This window comes from Muscardinus avellanarius (assembly GCF_963383645.1).
Source record: "Muscardinus avellanarius genome assembly, chromosome: 5".
NCBI lineage: Eukaryota > Metazoa > Chordata > Mammalia > Rodentia > Gliridae > Muscardinus > Muscardinus avellanarius.
This window is the reverse complement of record NC_137790.1, coordinates 62,777,224-62,796,566: the sequence shown is the minus strand read 5'-3', so window position 1 is coordinate 62,796,566 and position 19,343 is coordinate 62,777,224. Positions and strand designations below refer to the sequence as shown.

At 39.5% G+C, this 19,343-nt stretch overlaps 1 protein-coding gene across 3 annotated transcripts; it reads left to right on the top strand.

The window, feature by feature from the left end:
- Nucleotides 1-665: 665 nt before the first annotated feature.
- Nucleotides 666-17,172, top strand: RMP64 (ribonuclease MRP subunit p64; the record flags this gene model as incomplete). 3 transcript variants are annotated; one of them, XM_080695583.1, is made up of 9 exons in its annotated part: nt 666-771; nt 2,875-3,029; nt 7,011-7,090; nt 7,651-7,782; nt 8,426-8,503; nt 10,051-10,412; nt 10,739-10,800; nt 14,406-14,668; nt 16,704-17,172. In XM_080695583.1, 9 exons carry the CDS (start codon nt 666-668, stop codon nt 17,170-17,172), a joined length of 1,707 nt encoding a protein of 568 aa, XP_080551709.1. The 3 variants fall into 3 exon arrangements, with proteins under 3 accessions (XP_080551709.1, XP_080551710.1, XP_080551711.1); XM_080695584.1 differs by lacking the exons at nt 7,651-7,782; nt 8,426-8,503; XM_080695585.1 differs by lacking the exons at nt 666-771; nt 2,875-3,029 and having other exon boundaries at nt 7,041-7,090; nt 7,693-7,782.
- Nucleotides 17,173-19,343: the final 2,171 nt, after the last annotated feature.

Sequence of the window (19,343 nt, the reverse complement as noted above, 5' to 3'; positions counted from 1 at the left end):
CCCCTCCTTGGTTACAATCTCCACATCTTGTATAAACGTTATTTCAGTTCTTCCTTGCTCCTAATATATAAGGTGGAGTTGGGATTGGGCCTCAATTTCCACATCTGTACAAGGCCTGCAAGTAGTTCTAAACTTACTTAGTTGTGCCTCAAAATACCCTGAGGCACAGACCGGGGATTTCAGTTTCCTCACTCTGTTTCCAGAAATTCTGATTGAGCAGCACGGAGATAGTTCCACTAAAAAACTCTCTCCAAAAGATTAAAAAAAATTTTTTTTTTTTTTTTTATGGAACCCGGGGACATTCTACCTTCGAGCTACACCTCCAGCCTTTTTCTTTGAAACAGGGTCTTGCTAGGTTGCTGAATCTCACTGAATTGCTAAGGCTGGTCTCGAACTCGTGATCCTCCTGTCTCAACCTCCCAAATACTGGGATTACAGGCGTGCGCCTGCATATATCCTTTTGATATGCAGGATTTGGTAATAGGGCTGGAAGAGTGTCTGGGTCTTTCTCAGTCCACACTTAACTGTCCAATCCCAGGGTTCCGCCCCAGGCCCCGCCCCTCCGCCCCGCCCCGCCCCTCCTCCCACCCTCCCAGGCAGCTTCCTCTCGGCCGCTCCGCCGGTCTCGCCGCACCCCGCCCACCCCAGGCCCTCTCCGGCCCACGATGGCTGCCGACCGTCCGCTCGGCTCGGAGCCCTGGAACCGCGTGAGGATCCCCAAAGCCGGGAGCCGCAGCACGCTGACCGTGCGGGCCCCGGGCGCCGCCCTGGGTGAGCGAGGGTCGCGCGGAGGGCGGCGGCAGCGCACGCAGACGGGCCGGACTTCCGGGGCGCGGGGGCCGCTGGGAAGGCGCGCGGGGCGCGACGGGAGCTCCCGGGAGCGGCGGCCGGCGCAGGGTCGGGCGGGGCGGGGTCCGGCCGGAGCCCAGCTCGCGGGTCCGTGCGCTGCCGAGGTCCTCTTCCCGCTCACTCTTGGAGCTCACTCTTCCCGCGCCTGCCGGGAGCTGGCGCCGTCACCACCAATGGTGGCTTAAACCAATCTTCCTGGTCCTCCAGCTCCTTACTGTAAAAGGGAGCTTGTCTCCTGGGCGATAGATCGCAAGATGTAAATTAGAGCAGAGTGCGCTGTGAAATACGGTGCTTTATCAACATATTATTGCAGTAGGGTATAGTAGGTAGGAGTCTGGGGAAAATTTTTTTTGTACCTCAGCCCACTGTGTGTGTGAGAGAGAAAGATACTGAGGATGGAACCAGGGACCTTCTATCTCCGGGCTATACCTCCCGACCTATTTTATTTTTATTTAGAAGCAGGGTCTGGCTAAGTTGTGGAGAGCCTCACTAAGTTGCAGAGGCTGGATTTGAACCTGGGATCTCCTGTTTCAGCCTCCCCAAGTACTAGGATTACAAGCACGTGCCACCACGCCCTGTTTAGCTTACTTTTTAGTGGTATTAGGAAACTTCCTAAGGCTGTCTTGGGGAATGAGAGTTGATTCTATAGACACAGCATTTGAAACTCTGCCTGGTATTGGCAGATTGACACTCAAATGGTAGCAGTTATTAAAATTCAGTGCAACCTGGCAAATCACCATGCCCTCCCCATCTGTCCATTCTCCCAGTTTACAGGTTAATCTTCCTTCTTCCTCTATTAAAAATGTATTTAACAGGATTTCTATTAAGCAGGGGAAATTTATCATCTCACTCTTCATCCCAAAGATTGTTTCCAGATAGTTGAAACAGTAAGAGAACTCCACATGTTATGTAGAAACCTGCCCTTGTGTCCCCTTAAGAGACATAGCGTTAACTTCATCTATTTCACAGCTTTTCAGAATAGGAAACATCTGGGCACTGAAGTTCAGTTAGGCAGGCATTCATCAAATAATACAACTTCAGTGGCCATGGTGGTTTCTCTTTTCTGAGAACAGTGCCATAGGGGATTGGTTCCTGGAAACCCTTGTATACCAGAAGTCTGCAGATGCTCAGTCTTTATATAAAATGATGTAGCGTTTGCATATAACCTATACACATCCTTTAAACATCTCTAGTTATGATACCTAAACACAATGTTAACACTCTCTAGGGAATAATGACAAGGAAAATCTGTACATATTTAGTACAGGTGAACTTTTTCTCACCTTTTTTTCATATGAGGTTGGTTGAATCCCCAAATGTGGAGCCCATGGATAGGGAGGGCTGACTGCAGATTCTTGTCTTTCTTAAGATAATGTCCAAATACAGATTGTTTTCTTGTCTTTCTTAAGATAATGTCCAAATACAGGTTGTTTTTTTTTTTTTTTTTTTTTTTTTTTACTTTGAAGGCTGTGACTTTGTTCATTCTGTCTCATTTATGTGCATAGCAAAACAGAATTTAGAGAAGCAGAAAACATGTGCCCAGGTTGAAGGTACTTAGGTATAAGAGTACCTCAAATGACTGACTGCAAAGTATTCATTGTCATGGTAAAAATGCCATGTAAAAATATAAATTCTTGCCGGGCGTGGTGGCGCACGCTTGAAATCCCCACTCTTGGGAGGCGGAGACAGCTGGCTTAAGAGACCCCGTTTCCAAAAAATATATATAAATATAGGTCTGGGAGTGTAGCCTGGAGGTAGAACCCCAGTACCACCAAAAATAAATGAATAAATAAATAAATAAATAAATAAATAAATAAATAAATTCTTGCTTAACAGATATTAATGACTTCTTGGAGCTTTTATCATCTGTCACCATTTTCCAGCTTCTCATGTACTTAACTATCCTTCATTATGCTTGTATAGTTGAGGCTGATTATATTAGCTTTTTAAAAAAATTCCTTTAAAGTAAGTAAGATACTTCTTTTAGTATATTTTACTATAAGGTATTTAATATTTCTGCTTTAGACCTCTGCATCGCAGCTATAATTAAAGAATGCCATCTGGTCACACTGTCGCTGAAGAGCCAAACCTTAAATGCAGAAGTAGATGTGCTATGTGCAGTCCTTTACAGCAATCACAACAGAATGGGCCGCCACAAACCTCATCTGGCCCTCAAACAGGTGAGGAGGCTGCTCTGTGCTCCATAGCCAGCCTGTTACTCTGTGAAGGTGTAGATCATGCTGCCACTTGAAACCATTTTTAGAAATTACTATTGTTTGGAAGGAAATATATACATGTAGATTAATTCTTTCTCATTCATTCTTAGTGGGAAAGTAAAAATGTTCTTCATTATGTGTAATGTATGTAAACATTATCTTTGCTTGGTCAGAGATAAGTGATTTGATCAAGATAATGGTGTTGGACATTAAGAAACAATTTTATGAACATTATTTAAATTCTCAAACCAGAAAAAAAGAAAGTTATGGCTTATTGTGGGGTACATAATCAGCATGTTGGAGTAAATGGATGTATAACAAGTTTTTTGGTTTTTTTGGTGGTACTAGAGGTGGAACCCTTCTACCTCCGGGCTACACTCCCAGACCTATTTTATATTTTTATTTTGAAACAGGGTCTCTTAAGCCAGCGAGTCTGGCTTCGAACCTGCACAATCCTCCTGTCTCCACCTCCCAAGCGCGGGGATTACAAGCGTGCGCCACCACGCCCGGCATGTATAACAAGTTTTGATATAAAACTGTTGCATATAATTTCTGGAGCTTAAAATACAGTTGGGCCGTCTAGTTTGGATTACACAATAAAGTAGAGCCTCTTAAGCTGGGTCCCTTATGTGTGTAGTCGTTCATTCACTTTTTTAATTCTGTCAATAGTTTTTAGTAGTCCAGTGTGCTGCTATCATTGTTTGACAGAACCTCCTTACAAGTATTTTTTTACAAGTTTATTTGTTCCAGGCACTGTACTTGGTACTGGGTATATAGGAGTGAAACAGACAGACATGGTTTCTAACCTTGCAGGTTCATACTTTCTGGTTAATTTTCTACTTCCATTACATATGACAAAAAGAAGAGCCAGGTGTGGTGGCGTACACTTGTAATCCCAGCATTTGGGAGACTGAGACCGGAGGATCGTGGTTCGCGGACAGCCTCATCTACTTAGTGAGGCCCTTTGCAACTCAGTGAGACCCGGTTTCAAAATAAAGAATAAAAAATAGGGCAGGGGGTGTAACTCGGAGGTCAAATGCCCCTGGGTTCCATCCCCAGACCCGCAAAAAAAAAAAAAAAGACAAAAAGGATGAAGATTTGTTCATCAAAGAAATATCTGGGATCGTGTGGTCTTTTACTTTGTTTTCTTTCAAGGGTACCTTTTACCTGAGTCTCCTAATCCAAAAGCAAATTTGGTAACTCTTAGATTGAATGTATTTTTCCTCCTGGTTTCCAGGTTGTGAGTAATTACCCAGTCAAAAAATTTTTGTTGTTCTTTTGCCTCTGTTTCTTCCATTTATGTAGTCAACTGATAAGTCAGAGCTTTTTCTGCATCTCGTCTTGTCTTCAGTTCTGGCTGCCTATTCTTGTTTTAGACCTTGTTAACTTAGAGTTGTCTTATTGTCCTAACAGATGTTTCCTCATTTAGTCTTTTCCACCTCCTGGCATATTCTGTGTACCAAAAGCAGGTTGATTGTCTTAAAAATAACTGATGTTTAATAGTTTTCCATTGGGTCCCGAATAAAGACCAAGCTCCTGAGCTTGACGTATGCGATCTGCTGTGGTCTAGCCTCATCAGCCTTCTCCAGCATATCTCGTATTCCAACCAACCTGTGCTAAGGAATCTACTTGCTCACCATGTTTGTTTCCTCTTCTGAGTCCTTGATCTCCTCTAAGTTTAAAAACCTCAGCCTTTTCTTGTCTGTGGAAGGCTTTCTTGTCCTCTAAGACCCATTTTAATCCTTGGCAGTGATAATCTTCTTTCTAAGGTATAATATTAGTATTATTTATTTATTTTTTGTGGTAATGGGGGTTGAACCCAGGGGCTTTTCTACCTCTGGGCTATACTCCCAGACCTATTTTATACTTTATTTGGAAACAGGGTCTCAATAAGTTGTTGAGAGCCTCACTAAGTAGCTGAGGCGGGCTTTGAACCTGTGCGATCCTCTTGTCTCAGCCTCCCAAGCGCAAGGATTACAAGTGTGCGCCACCACACCCAGCCAAGGTGTAATATTAGTGCATATTATGGCAATCCTGTTTTAAGTTGCATTTTTGTGTTTTTGATTTTTTGCTATCTGGGCCTTCTTGTATTTCTCTTACTGTATTTAATACAGTCTGCATTGTGGTACAGCTACTGTGTATGCATTATGTTTTCTGTAACCCCTTGGTATGGAACATGTATCTTGCTATTGCAACTACTCTTGTTATCGTGACTGCTGCCTTGTATCTGCTTAACATTTCAATTTACAGAAAACATTCACATACTTTAAGATTTACTTTTTTCTGTTTTGCTATTTTTTATTTTTTCAAAAGCTAGGCACTAGAATTTAGCCTTTCTCTAACATTACCCCCAAATGGAGCAAATAATATATTTTTATTTTTCTTCTGTGGAGCACAGAAAATATATTTCTCTTCTTAGAGTATGTGAGAACTGTTTTTATGTTTTTTCTCTTGCCCAGGTTCTCAATTTTTTTTTTCTTGAACCATTGTTTATTTACTTGTTATCCAAGTACATTACCTTCTTGGTTTGTCCAGATTTAAAAATTAAAAAATGATAGGAGTTGGCCCCAGAGAATTTAAGGATTATTTCCTCCATAATTCTGGAAACTATGATGTTAATATAGAATTCATAACTTTGATTCAATTTTCAATAGTATGTATTTAGCTCTAGGAAGATACTGTTGTTACCCAGTATCAGTGCTCATCCACTTCTTTTCGTGTGTGTGTGTGTGTGTGTGTGTGTGTGTGTGTGTGTGTTGGGGTGTATGAACTCAAGGGCATTCTATCTCCAAGCGGTACCCCTAGCCCTATTTCATATTTTATTTGGAAACAGGATCTCATGAGATTGCTAAGAGCCTTGCTAAGTTTCTGAGGCTGGTCTTGAAACCTCCTGTTTCAGCCTCCTGTCTCAGCCTCCCAAGTACTGAGGTTACAGGCCTTGCACCATCATGTCCGGCTGTGTCCAGGTTTTTACATCCTCAAAGTGTGGTTACAGTCCCTTGTATGTGTGGTATTTCCTGATGACTATAGAATTCTTAGAGCATTTTGTAAATACATCACTTTTTTTTTTCTTGATAAAAAATGGTGTTGAATGCCAACTCAGTACTGTGCTAAGAACTGGGTATAATTGTGAATGAAATGGACAAAGTGTATTGTGGAACTAACAGTATAGTTTGGAGAGAAATACAGTGTATCAGTCAATCAGCCAATTAATGGTATGTCAGATGGTGGTAAGTGCTATGGAGAAAAATAAAGGATTGCAACTTTACATAAAATATATCTTTATTTTATCACCTAGTTAAATATTTTATGTCATTTTATTTTTATGACTAGAAATTGGGAAATGTCTCAAACCATTTTACATCCCAGCATGCCTTGCATGTAGCAGGTCTTTAGATAACATTAGTTCATTTACTAAGTCACTTTCCTCATCTCTGTGGCACTTATAGACTGTTTAAATTTAGTGGTTAATAATTTACTATATTGTTTTAGTAGCTTCACTATCATAAATTATATGCCTCAGAAAAATTATAATCTTGAGAATTATCATATACTCATTATAGCTTCTTTTTGGCTCTCTTTATAGGATCAAGCATGTTTTGACGTATAGTAATTTATTCCTTTTTTATTTTTGTGATGCTAGGGATTAAACTCAGGGCCTCATGCACGGTAAGCAAGTATTTTACCACTGAGCCACTTCTCCAGCCCAGTATAGTAATTTCTTAATCATTACTGTATTTGAGAAATTTGGGGGGCTAGATAAACTCCATATTTGTAGCCAGAAGCAATTCTGGTGGGCTTTGGATTTCTTTACCATTAGGTATTCAGTGGTATTTAGCATGTTTCCATACTCTGAAAATCTGATTTCTGTGCTCTCTTGGTCCTATTAGTGACTCCATCTGTATTATACTAACTATACTAATTTGAGCTGCTCTTTTCTTTCAGGTTGAACAATGTTTAAAACGTTTAAAAAACATGAATTTGGAAAGCTCAATTGAAGAGCTGTCTGAGTTGTTTTCTTCCAAGTAGGTGGTTCATTGTTTGTGATGTGGTAGGCAGGGAATTTGATGTCCTGTTGTGATCTCCCTTCGGATTTTCTCTCCTCGGTTTGGGATAGAGCGAATTATAAGTCAGCTGTACACATTTCTTTTAGTAAATGGCATCTGGTATCTGTGGCAATAGATCTCCCTCCATGGGAGGGTCTGGAGTAACATTGAAAATCAGGGTGATAGCCAGGTGTGGTGGTGCATGCTTATAATTCTGGGATTCGGGAGGCTGAGACAGGAGGATAGAGGTTCGCAGACAGCCTCAGCTATGTAGTGAGGCTCTTTGCAAATCAGTGAGACCCTGTTTCAAAATAAAGAATAAAAAATAGGGCTGGGGTTGTAGCTTGGATATAGAATACCCTTGGGTTCCACCCCCCCAAAAAAAAATTAGGGTGATAACAGTTATATTGAGACATCAGGGGTTGTCATTAAGTATAACTTCCTCAGATTGAGATTAAGGCAAGTCTTTACTTGAAAAGCACTATGGAAATGCTTTGTGTTTAAAATTGAAATTAATGTCCTTCTCTGTTTTTATCAAGTGAAAACCAGCCTGTAACTGCCAAAGTGTGTGTTATCCCCAGCCAGCCAGTGGTGGAGTTGGTGCTGATGAAAATTTTGGGAGCCTGCAAGTTATTATTACGCTTGTTGGACTGCTGCTGCAAGGCTTTTCTGTATCCTTGAATCTACTGAAATTCTTTCTTTAGAGAGAATTGTGTGGCCTTTTCTAACTCTTTCTTTTTTTCTTTTTCTTTTTCTTTTTCTTTTTTTTTTTTTTTTTGGTACTGGGGATGCATTCTACCTCTCATCTACACTCCTAGCCCTATTTTATGTTCTTTATTTTGAAACAGGGTTTCACTATGTTGTAGAGGGCCTCACTAAATAGCTGACTGAACCACGATCCTCCTGTCTCAGTCTCCCAAATGCTGGGGTTACAGGCATGCACCACCTTGCCGGCTTAACTGTTTATTTTGAAAGTTTAGGCTCTCTAGGCATTACAACCTCTGTGAATTCTTAAAATTTTGTTTCTTGGCCTCGTTTTCCCAGTAATTGCTATCTCTAGCCATTGTGAGACTCCCCTATCTCCATGTAGCATTAATTATCCTAAGAACATTGACAGCTAGAAATTCTTCATCTTAGAAACTAAATTGCTCTAGCAGTGTATATTACTGTATTTTTAAGTTTACATGACAGATGGATTTAAGGATATAATAACTTTAAGAAGATTCCTTTTACTTCCCCTTTCTTCTTTCCTAATTATACCTAGCAAAACCCAAATTAATTTAGTTGTTTTCCCACCTTAAATTGACTTTCCAGCTGGACTGTGAAACATCTAGGTTTACAAGAGTTCATTATTTTGAACCTTGTGATGATTGGGCTGGTGAGCAGATTATGGTATGTATATATCTTTGACATCCTTCATTTCTTTTATATTTCTCTACCTCAACCTAGGTTTGTTTCTCTTTCTTCCTTCCTTCCTTTCTTTCTTTCTTTCTTTCTTTCTTTCTTTCTTTCTTTCTTTCTTTCTTTCTTTCTTTCTTTCTTTCTTTTTTGTGGTACTAGGGTTTGAACCCACAGGCATTCTGTTTCCAAGCTAAACATCTAGCCCTATTTTTTATTCCTTATTTTGAAATAGGGCCTCACTCAGTTTCGGAGGGCCTTATGAAGTAGCTGAGGCTGGCCACGAACCTGTGATCCTCGTGTCTCAGACATCTAGGTACTGAGATTACAATCATATGCCACTATGTCAGGCTTCAACCTAGGTTTCTTTTTAGTAGTTTTCATTTCATATTGTTTTCCCATGGAATGCAGAAGGTGATACAGAGTTCCCTTTGTGTGATCTGTGGTAGATTGGGAAGCTATGTGCTGATGGTTCTGTCACAGGCATAGGCTTCCTTTCTGAAGCTTTGAGATCAGCCTAACACTAAATAACCAAACAAATGAATTCCTATGATTTAGGAACCAGAATAATAAGAAATTTATGGTAGTAATTATGTTGCAATGGACTATTTGAAAGGATCTTATTCCTGAGCTGCTTGTATCTTGATTCTTTTTGCCACTTGGTTTCTAATTTTTAATGGCAGTGAGAAATAAAATTTGACATTCTTTACATGCTCTAGAAATACCACTGTTTCTGAAGCATATTTAGTTGATATAAATAACATTTGGATTACTTGCAAACTACAGAGATATTTTCTTGCATTTTTTGTATATATTTTGAGATCTTTCTGACTTTGGAGATTTTAAAGCTTGCATTAATGTCTTTTTTCTTTTTTCTTTTTTGGTGGGTCTGGGGATGGAACCCAGGGGCATTTGACCTCTGAGTTACACCCTCTGCCCTATTTTTTATTCTTTATTTTGAAACAGGGCCCCACTGAGTTGCAGAGGGCCTCACTAAGTAGCTGAGACTGTCCGCGAACTGTGATCCTCTGGTCTCAGCCTCCCGAATGCATTGATGTCTTAACCTAGAGGGCTCATGTACTATCTCCATTCATCTTGCTGTTTATTTTGCTTAGTCTTAATCAGACATAATACCATTTTAGTTATTAATTATATTATTTAAAAATTTCCAAACTTTGTTGCTCTTTTCTATAATGAGAAAAGTTAGTTTTTGCCAATTACAACAATGATACATGCTTAAGAAACCAAAATAATATAAGAAATATGAAGGACCTGAAATTGGCGTCATCATAAAAAAAAAAACACTCATAAAGCTGGTATATGCATCCTTTGACATCCAGGTAGTACTTTGCTTTTTAGTAAAATTTTGTATTTGCATTTTTATGTTTAATCTGAATCTGATTTCTTGCAAATAACATGTAGTTTTTTTTAATCTATAGTAGTAGAACTTCATAGCTATTTACATTTAGTTTTTAATCTTATAGTTTATTTAACCTGTATTATAATTACTAGCTAACTCACGAGCTCCTTTTTCTTCCTAGGGTTCTCTATAAAAGTGTTTTAAGAAGGTTGATTTCTTTATATGAGCCATTGTTTGGACTGCTTCAAGAAGTCTCAAGTATTCAACCCATGCCTTATTTTAAAGGTTTTACCTTTCCTTCTGATATTACTGAATTTCTAGGACAGCCTTATCTTGACGCCTTTAGGGAAAAAATGCCTACAGCTTTTGCAGCTAAAGGAGTAACTAAGTTGCTAAATAAACTGTTTTTAACAAAAGTACAGTCACCATTGTCTAGTGAAGACTCTTTACTTAGAATTTCCAAAAATGCTAAACAAATGAAGATCAATATGCAGGATAATGTGGATCTTGGACAGCCAGTAAAGAACAAAAAAGTCTTCAAAGGTAATTAGCTTTGATATAGCACATATTCTAATTAAATGAAACTCTTGAAAGCATGATATATTTATGCATTGTTCAGAAATTCAGTATCCTACTTCTTAATGTTAACCCCCATTGAGTATGTTTAGAGAAGTATGGTTATACCTGTGCTTTCTAAGCTTGAGCACTTAAAGGTCTTCATTTTGTTTCTGTTCCTTCCTAGTTTGTTGCTTACTCTATTCCTTATTTAATTTTGAAGTAACTTGGCAAGAAACATGCACTTCAGAATTTGTTGGAGATTTAAAATTGTATTGCCTACATTTTTGTATCTGATTTTTCCTCTTCTACAGGAAAATCCACAGGATTTGATGTGAAAGCTTTCTGCAAACAGCTGAAAAACAAGGCAACTCAGGTTTGTCTGGCATAACTTAATATAGCTGTGCTTTGTGCTAATTTGTACAAGCTGCTACTTCCTAAGGACAGGGACTGAATCTTTTCTATTTATCCCCAATTCAAAGCCTGATACCTTCTAGGTTCTTGGTGTGTACTTCTGAACAAAAAAGGCAGGGTATTTTTAATGCATTAAGTTAATAGAATGCTTTCAGAAGTGTTTTAGCAGGAATTTGTGTAGAATTTTAAAGTGACCATAAAATCCATCATAGTACGGCTCATAGTGCAGTTTAAGAGTGGGTTTTGCAGTCAGATAGTTTGAATCTGAGTTTTGGTTTGTATTAGCTGTGTGACCTGTAAGTTCCCTGGCCTCTCAATATCCTTGTTTTGTAATAATAGCACGAACCTCAGAGGGTTGGAATAGTTTTAATGCATGTAAAGTGTTCAGCAGAGTCTACAGTATGGTAATTTAATTGGTGTTAGCTGTCATTGACAAATGTCATTATTTTTATGTCATCTGTATTTGTCCTGGGGCTTCTATTCTTTACTTCTTGTTGAGGTTCAAGCTTTAACATGATTCCTCTTATTAGTGCCTATAAATCTTGTTTCTTCCTGACTTAACAACAGATAAGTACGTCAGCATCACCCTTTTTTCACCCAGTAACTACTTGACTTTTATTGCATTTTGCAAACTTCTTCTGGTTTCTTTTGTGAGTTATTTCTTCCATTCTATTTAATACCCCTTAATAATTTCTAGTAAGTCTCAATTCTTTCTTGAACTTTTTACAGGGACTCCAGCTTCTACAGTTATACTTTGCCCAATTCATGAGTCCAAAGAGAGGAAGAATAATAATAGCTAGTATTTTCTGTACCTGACATTATTCTAAATATTATATGATTAATTCATGTAATCTTAGCAAAGCTCTGGGAGGTGGTTAGATTCTCTTATTACTATTTTTGTATTTCAGATGAGAAAATTGGAGGAGGGGTTTGGGGAAGGGCTAAATGAGTGATGTGTGCATGTACGCCTCTACCGTCTTGTACTCCATTAAGATGTATGACTACAGCTGGGTGTGGTGGCACATGCTTATAATCCCAGCATTTGGGAGAGGAGACTGGAGGATTACTATTCCCGGACAGCCTCAGCTACTTAGCCAGGCCCTTTGCAACTCAGTGAGACCCTGTTTCAAAAAATAAAAAGACTAAAATACAGGGCTGGGGGTGTAGCTCGGAGGTAGAATGCCCTGGGTTCCATCCCTAGTAACAAACACACACACACACACACACACACACACACACACACACACACACACACAAAGTATGACTATGATGCACCAATTAAAAAAGGCTAAGAAACTTGTATAGGCCATACAGTAAATAAGTGGCAGAGCTGGGATTTAAATGTGGCACTATGGTTTCTTTACTATTATACCAGTCTCTAAAATCACTTTTTCAGCTGGGCCTGATGGCGCACACTTGTAATCCCCGTGCTTGGGAGGCAGAGACAGGAGGATCGTGCAGGTTCGAAGCCAGCCTCGCTGGCTTAAGAGACCCTGTTTCAAAATAAATATAAAATAGGTCTGGGACTGTAGCTCAGAGGTAGAAGGGTTCCATCCCCAGTACCATCAAATAAATAAATAAGATAAAATCACTTTTTCAGTTCTGTGTCTCAAGTAGAACTGTGGTGCTTGGTGATCCTTGTAACTTTGCAGCCTTTCCACCTGCTTGTAGATAAGCTGTTTTTTTTTAAAGGGGGGGGAATATGGGGTCTGATCCCAGGGGCATTCTACTTCTGAGCTACAACTCCAGCCCCATTTAATTAATTAACTAATTAATTAATTTTTTGCAGTTCTGGGGGTGGAACCCAGGGGCATTCTACCTCTGAGCTATACCCCCTACCCTATTTTTTATTCTTTATTTTGAAACCGGCTCTCACTGAGTTGCAGAGGGCCTCACTAAGTAGCTGAGGCTGTCCGTGAACCACGTTCCTCCCGTCTCAGCCTCCTGAATGCTGGGATTACAAGCATGCACCACCACGCCCGGCCAGCCCCATTTATGAGGGCCTCTCTAAGTTGCTGAGGCTATCTTTGAACCTGTGATCCTCCTGTCTTAGCCTCTAAGTACTAGGATTACAGGTACTCAGCTCTTGATAAGATGGTTTTGAAGCCATTTGGTTGGCATTCATCTTATTCAAGAATAATCACTACTGTAATTTTAGTAATTGGCACTAATTTGCTCAGTTTACTTTTAAGGCAAACTTCGTTTATTGACCACCGAACAAAACATTGATAGGCTTCTACTTTTACATTTTTCTGTTTCTTTTTTAAGTTCTTGAGTGTGAGAAGTTAGGAAAGGTAAGCTTTGAATGGTAGGTGACATATTTTCATAAAGAAATAATAATTGCCAAGCTTGACTTGGTATAAAAAGATGGGATTGAAGAAATCAAGGTGCCTTGTTAGGAAATGGTTAGTGGAATTGAAAATGTAGCTCACTTAAGCAATTGTAACATGTTCAGCATATGTTCACTAATCAGTATATAGGCCTGCTCTACTGAATACTTGGCAGGGCCCTCAAGTGTTTTCAGTAACATTTATGACCCAGTCTTTGAGGAAGGTTACTCAGGGGATAGGAATAAGTGAAAAACATGTAGGCCAGCGCTGGGGCAGTTAAAGGCCACCAGTGATGATGTTCCCCACTGTTAAGCTTTGACCAGTATTTAATCATTTGGAGTTTTATTATTGTTTGTTTGTTAGGCATGTGTGTCAAGCCAGGTATAGTGGCACACATTTGTAATCCCAGTACTTTGGGAGGCAGAAATAGGATTGCAGGTTTGAGGCTAACCTTAGCAACTAAGCCAGACCTTGTTTCAAATGAAAAATAAAAATGCCTGGGGGTGTAGCTCAGAGGTCAAATGTCCCTGGGATCAATCTTCAGTACCACAAAAATACATAAATAAATGTTGGAAGATTTATATTGAATTTCCTGTTTCTATTAATTCAACTGCCAATGGGACCTGTCTTGGTACCAAGGGGGTGGATAAAAAATTAAGTTTTTTAAGATAAAAGGAAAGTTCAGTAAACTATTTTCCTTCTTTTTAACAAGACCAATCCCAATCATTTTAAACTTTTTTTTTTTTTTTGGTACTGGGAATTGAACATAAGGGCATTCTAACTCTGAGCTACAACTCTGGCCCTTTTAATTTTAATTTTGAAATAGGGTCTTGCTTTGGCACACGCTTGTAATCCCAGCATTTGGGAGGCTGAGACAGGAGGATCAGGGTTTGTGGACAGCCTCAGCTACTTAGTGAGACCCTTTGCAACTCAGTGAGACCCTGTTTCAAAAAAAAAAAAAAAAGCTAAAAAATAAGGCTGGGGGTGTAGCTTGGAAGTAGAAAGCCCGTGGGTTCCATCCCCAGTACTGCCCAAAAAAAAAAAAAAAAAAAAAAGAAAAGAAGAAATAGAGTGTTTTTAGTTGCTGAGCCTGATGATCTTCCTGTGTCTGCTTCCCAAGAACTGGGATTACAGGAGTGCCCCACCATGTCTAGCTGTTTTAAACTGTTGGAGACAGCATTCTTTCTTGTCATATGAGTAAGTCATTAACATATTCAATATTCTTTTCACCTTTCAGGAAGCCAACTCTGAGTTCATATATTCTCCTCAATCCAAACTGAAGACAACCACACATTCTTCTCAGAAGGTGATAAAAACTCCTCATGCCAAAAGTTTTGTGCAAAAGTTCCGAGAGGCCAAGACTTTCCTACAGCTTTCAGAAGAAATCCAAATGGCAGTTATATGGTGCAGGAGCAAAAAACTCAAGGCCCAAGCTACCTTTCTTGGTAACAAACTCCTTAAAAGTAACCGGTTTAAACATCTGGAAGCTCAAGGTTATAGGTAACTATATTAAAAAAAAAATTACATTCCTTTCAATTCTGTTCAAACCTCCTTTCTTTAAAATGGGATGTTTCAGCAGGCCTGGTAGTGCTAAAAGTGAGATATACTCAAACTGCAATCTCAGTTGCTGCTTTTTTTTTTATAGGCACAGTTATAACATTGGAAGAAAGAAGGCATACTTGGGTTAATAGGACCTATTTATTTATGCTTCTTAGCAGTCCCATAAGTTCATTGAGGAAACATTAAAAATGTAGTGTGCTAAGTCTGGGGCTCACAGTCATATGAGATAAACTAGTCCTGAGTGCATTCATGCTCTGTCAAGAGAGGTGGCCCTTCTGCAGACAGCATCAGTACAGCGAGATGAGGGTGTGAACAGAAGCAGGTGCCCGCTGCCTCCAGGCCCTCACAGGCTGCTAGGATCCAGGTCAAGTTTGATGTTCACAGGAGTTACACTCTCTACATACTGATGTCTTCCTTTTTTTGTGATTCTTACACTCATAGAACTGTTTAGGATTGTGGGCCAATACTGTAAGAAGCATTACATGAGGATATACATACATACAAACATATACATTGTGTGTGTGTGTGTTATTTGAACGGAACTCAAGGGCATTCTACCTCTGAGCTATACCCCCAGCCCTTTTATTTTGAAACAGAGTCTGAGTTGCAAAGGGCCTAAGTTACTGAGGCTGGCTTGTGATCCTCCTGACTCAGCCTCCCAATTAGGATTACAAGCATATGCCACCGTATCCAACTAAGGCTTTATATTTAGACTGAGGGAAGAAAAAAAAAAAAAAAGAGATGCCACTGGCAACAATTTGAGACACTAAAGACACTAACAGATAAAAAAAGATCCTTATTCCTTTTTTCACAGAAGCAGTCATCACTCTGACTAGTTCTTTATATACCCTTCAAGAAATAGTCTGCACAACTACTATATTTTCTTATAAGTAGTTATAGACCCATAGTTCAGGGTTTTATAGTGGGTTTCAGTGGATGAACCACCATAGCTATCTAAAATTTAGGTTTTATTTTAAAAATTATGGAACGATATACCTGATTTAAAAAAAATTGGCATGTAGTAGGGTTTTTTAATAGGTTTTGACAAAAAGCCATTGGAGAAGTTGTGGACAGTTTCTAGGGATGAACTGATGGAGGGATTTTTACAGTTGGGGTCTCCTGAAGGCCTATAATCATCTAAAGGGATTGCTTCTAGGGTTGGGAACTTAGTAAGACATTCCGGAATGTCTACTGACCTCCCCAGTTAAGGTTACAAGACAAGAAAATGGTTTGCAGACAGAAGTCTTAAGTACTCTATTATATGTAATGCCTCCTTAAATTTTTATACTTGTTTTAAAAGTAAGGAGAAGGAAGTGGTGTAGGAGTACAGACCTATATTAATCTTTTAAAATTTATCTGTCATAATGAGGCAGTTTGGCAAGGCACTTATGAACTGTGTGGTAGTGGCGCTCTTTTCCAAAGTGGAACACCTAAAACAGTCAGCTGTTTGAATTCTGAGTTTTCTAGATTCAAGGATGACATGGTATGAATCACACATTAAGTAGCTCAAGGCTTACAGTGTCTGCCTTGCCTTCTCATTTTTTTATAAACCCCCTCTTCATTTTTATTCCCTTTTCCTTGTCCATTTCTTGCCTCAACATGAAGTTTCTCACTCAGATACGAATGACTACATAATGGCAGATTTTAAAAGTTGTGCTGTTTCCCCTCCTCCACTCCTGCTTGGGTAGTCGGGTATGAGGGAGAACCCCTGGCTCTAGAGTACGGAGGTCTCACTAGTTCACCTGCCTTGCTAGGCAGCTGTAGGATTTTACTTTAAAGGCAAAATGGAGACATGTTTCTGAATCAGAGGGAAGTTATGCTCTGAAAACAGATTTGGGTTGAGACTCCTATTTCTTGATTTTTCATTAGGATTCTGAGGTTGAACACAAGACTTGTAAATAAGCCATGGAAACATATTAAAAGTGCTTGAGAGTTATTTTGCATATTAATGAGCTCAGATTTTTTTCTCTTTTAGTTTGTCAAAGAAACTAGAATGCATAAAAACATCTATTTGCAACTGCCTTCTACGAGGCTCAGGTGTCAAAACTTCAAAGCATCATCTGAGACAAAGAAGATCACAGAACACATTTCCACTGAGACAAAAGAAACCACAGAGAAAGTTGCAGTCAACTCTTTTAAAGGAAATTCAGCAGTTCTCTCAAGGGACTCCAAAGAGTGCTACAGATACCACTGCTAAGTGGAGACTATCACCCAGTACATTTCAGAGAACTGATCTCTGTCCTAAGAGCAAGCAGCTCTTGAGCAGCAGACTTTCAAATCCTGTCATACAAACTAAGGAGAAACAGATTCATGAAAATCTTACAAGAAGAAATGAAAATAAAACTGACTCGTGGAGGAAGATGCACATATACAAACACAATGCTTCAGGACCCATTAAGGAGACAGATGACATTGATGACATTTTTGCTTTAATGGGAGTTTAGATGTTCATTTGTGAGACTTTCAAGCAGTTTACAAGCTGGCTCAGTGTTCTGCTGTTGTAAGTGGAACTGCTGAGACCTGGAAGTACTGCTTAGACTCAGAAGAGCTGCTTCTGTCTTACATTACCCTGGAGTTCATTTCGGTTCAGTAAACACTTAGGAGTAGTTTTAAGTTTTTGTGTCATTTAAGTTTTTGTTTTTTTGTTTTGGTGGTACTGGGGTTCCTGGAAACCCTTCTACCTCCAGGCTACACTCCCAGACCTATTTTATATATTTTTTGTTTGGAAACAGGGACTCTTAAACCAGTGCAGCTGGCTTTGAACCTGCATGATCCTCTTGTCTCCGCCTCTCAAGCTCCAGGATTACAAACGTGCGCCACCACGCCTGGCTTGCTTTGTGTCATTTAATAAAAAAAATTTGGCTTTGATTACATGGCAGGTGTTAATTTGAAGTCTGTCACAGCCTGCCCTTGAGAAACATGTAATTCCTTGACTTACTGGTAGGTCCCTGGAAATTTGCATAATGATTCATTAGGTGGATAAAGACCTGAATAACTAGGTTTGTAGAAGCCTTTGTGCCTTATGGTAAATGGAGAGTGAGGGTGGGGAGTAGTAAGGAAGTACCCTAAAGGTAACTTTGGCCTCATTGGCTCCATTGTAGGTAAACTGAATACCAGTGTTTATAGATTCTCTGGTTGTGCTGTCTTGTTTATAGGTTAGACTGGATCATTAAAAGGACTAAAACTGTTGTCACTAATTGTATTACCAGAGCCTGGTCACAACCGTTATTTCTCTTCATTTGTTCACATATCTCACAGAAGGGCATATAAAATGCTTTGGGAGTTTTTCAAATGGTTCTCATTTTTCTGTTTACTGTTTATTTGGGTACCAGTGACTATTTCCAAATAAACTTTTCCAAAAGGAAATTAGGTGGCGTGTGGATATAAGGAGGTACAAGAGTTAAGATAACACAAAAGTAGGTGAGAAAGTAAAATTAAAGACATATGTCGGTGTGGTGGCACATGCTTGTAATCCCCGCACTTGGGAGGCTGAGAAAGGAGGATCGCACAGGTTCGAAGCCAGCCTTAGCTACTTAGGCTCTCAGCAACTTAGTGAGACCCTGTTCCCAAATAAAATATAAAATAGGTCTGGAAGGATAGCCTGGAGGTAGAAAAGCCCCTGGGTTCCACCCCCAGTACCACCAAAAATAAATAAAAAACACCCAGGAATAAAGCTAGTCGTCTAAAGTTTGTAATTTGGTACTGATTCTATTGTCTGATATTTGTACATGCTTGTACAATTGCTTCAGGAGGATAAATCTTAAGGTGTTTCCAAAAATTGCTGTGAAGTTTGAGGTATCTCTCAAATGTTCTAACTTGATTAGAATTATGTTGATAAACTTTTTTTTTTTTCCTTGCGGTACTGTGGATGGAACCCAGGGGCATTCTCTGAGCTATCTCCCCAGCCCTGTTTTTTATTCTTTATTTTGAAACAGGATCTCCCTGAGTTGCAAAGGGCCTCACTAAGTAGCTGAGGCTGTCCACTAACCCATATCCTCCTGTCTCAGCCTCCCAAATGCTGGGATTACAAGCATTTGCCACCACTCCCAGCAATAAACTTCTAAAGTAGACTCATTTTGTTACAGACTTACAGAGAAAAACCAAATTGTACCCTTGTATATACTGCATCCCTCTTTTCCTTGGCATCCTATCATTTTCTTCTCTGTACTTACTTTCCATTCTTTATTCAACCTTATTCTTTTTTAGGCTTTTTGAAAGTCACTAAACCTACTTATTTTTAGCCTCTTCCCAGACACTGAAATATATGGAGCAGGGATATGGCCAAAAGTCTTCATGTTTAAGAAGCCCAGGTGATTTTGATACAACTGAACCAAAACCCAGAGTTAAAGCACTGGTTTAGCTTCTCCAGAAGTTTGTTTAATCCATAGTTCTGAATCTCTAGTCACTTTCCACTGATTACATTCCTTCTGGCTTCCTACCGAGTGGCAGTAGCTACTTGGAGCCTTAAAACATGGACAGTGAAGCACGCACTCACCTTCCCTGTCTTTTGCAACGTTATGCCTGGATGAGACACCTCAACCTTGTGCTTTGACCATGAGCCAAATGAGCCTTGAGAAATTGAAACAACCAAAAGAACTGTGGGCAATACCAATCA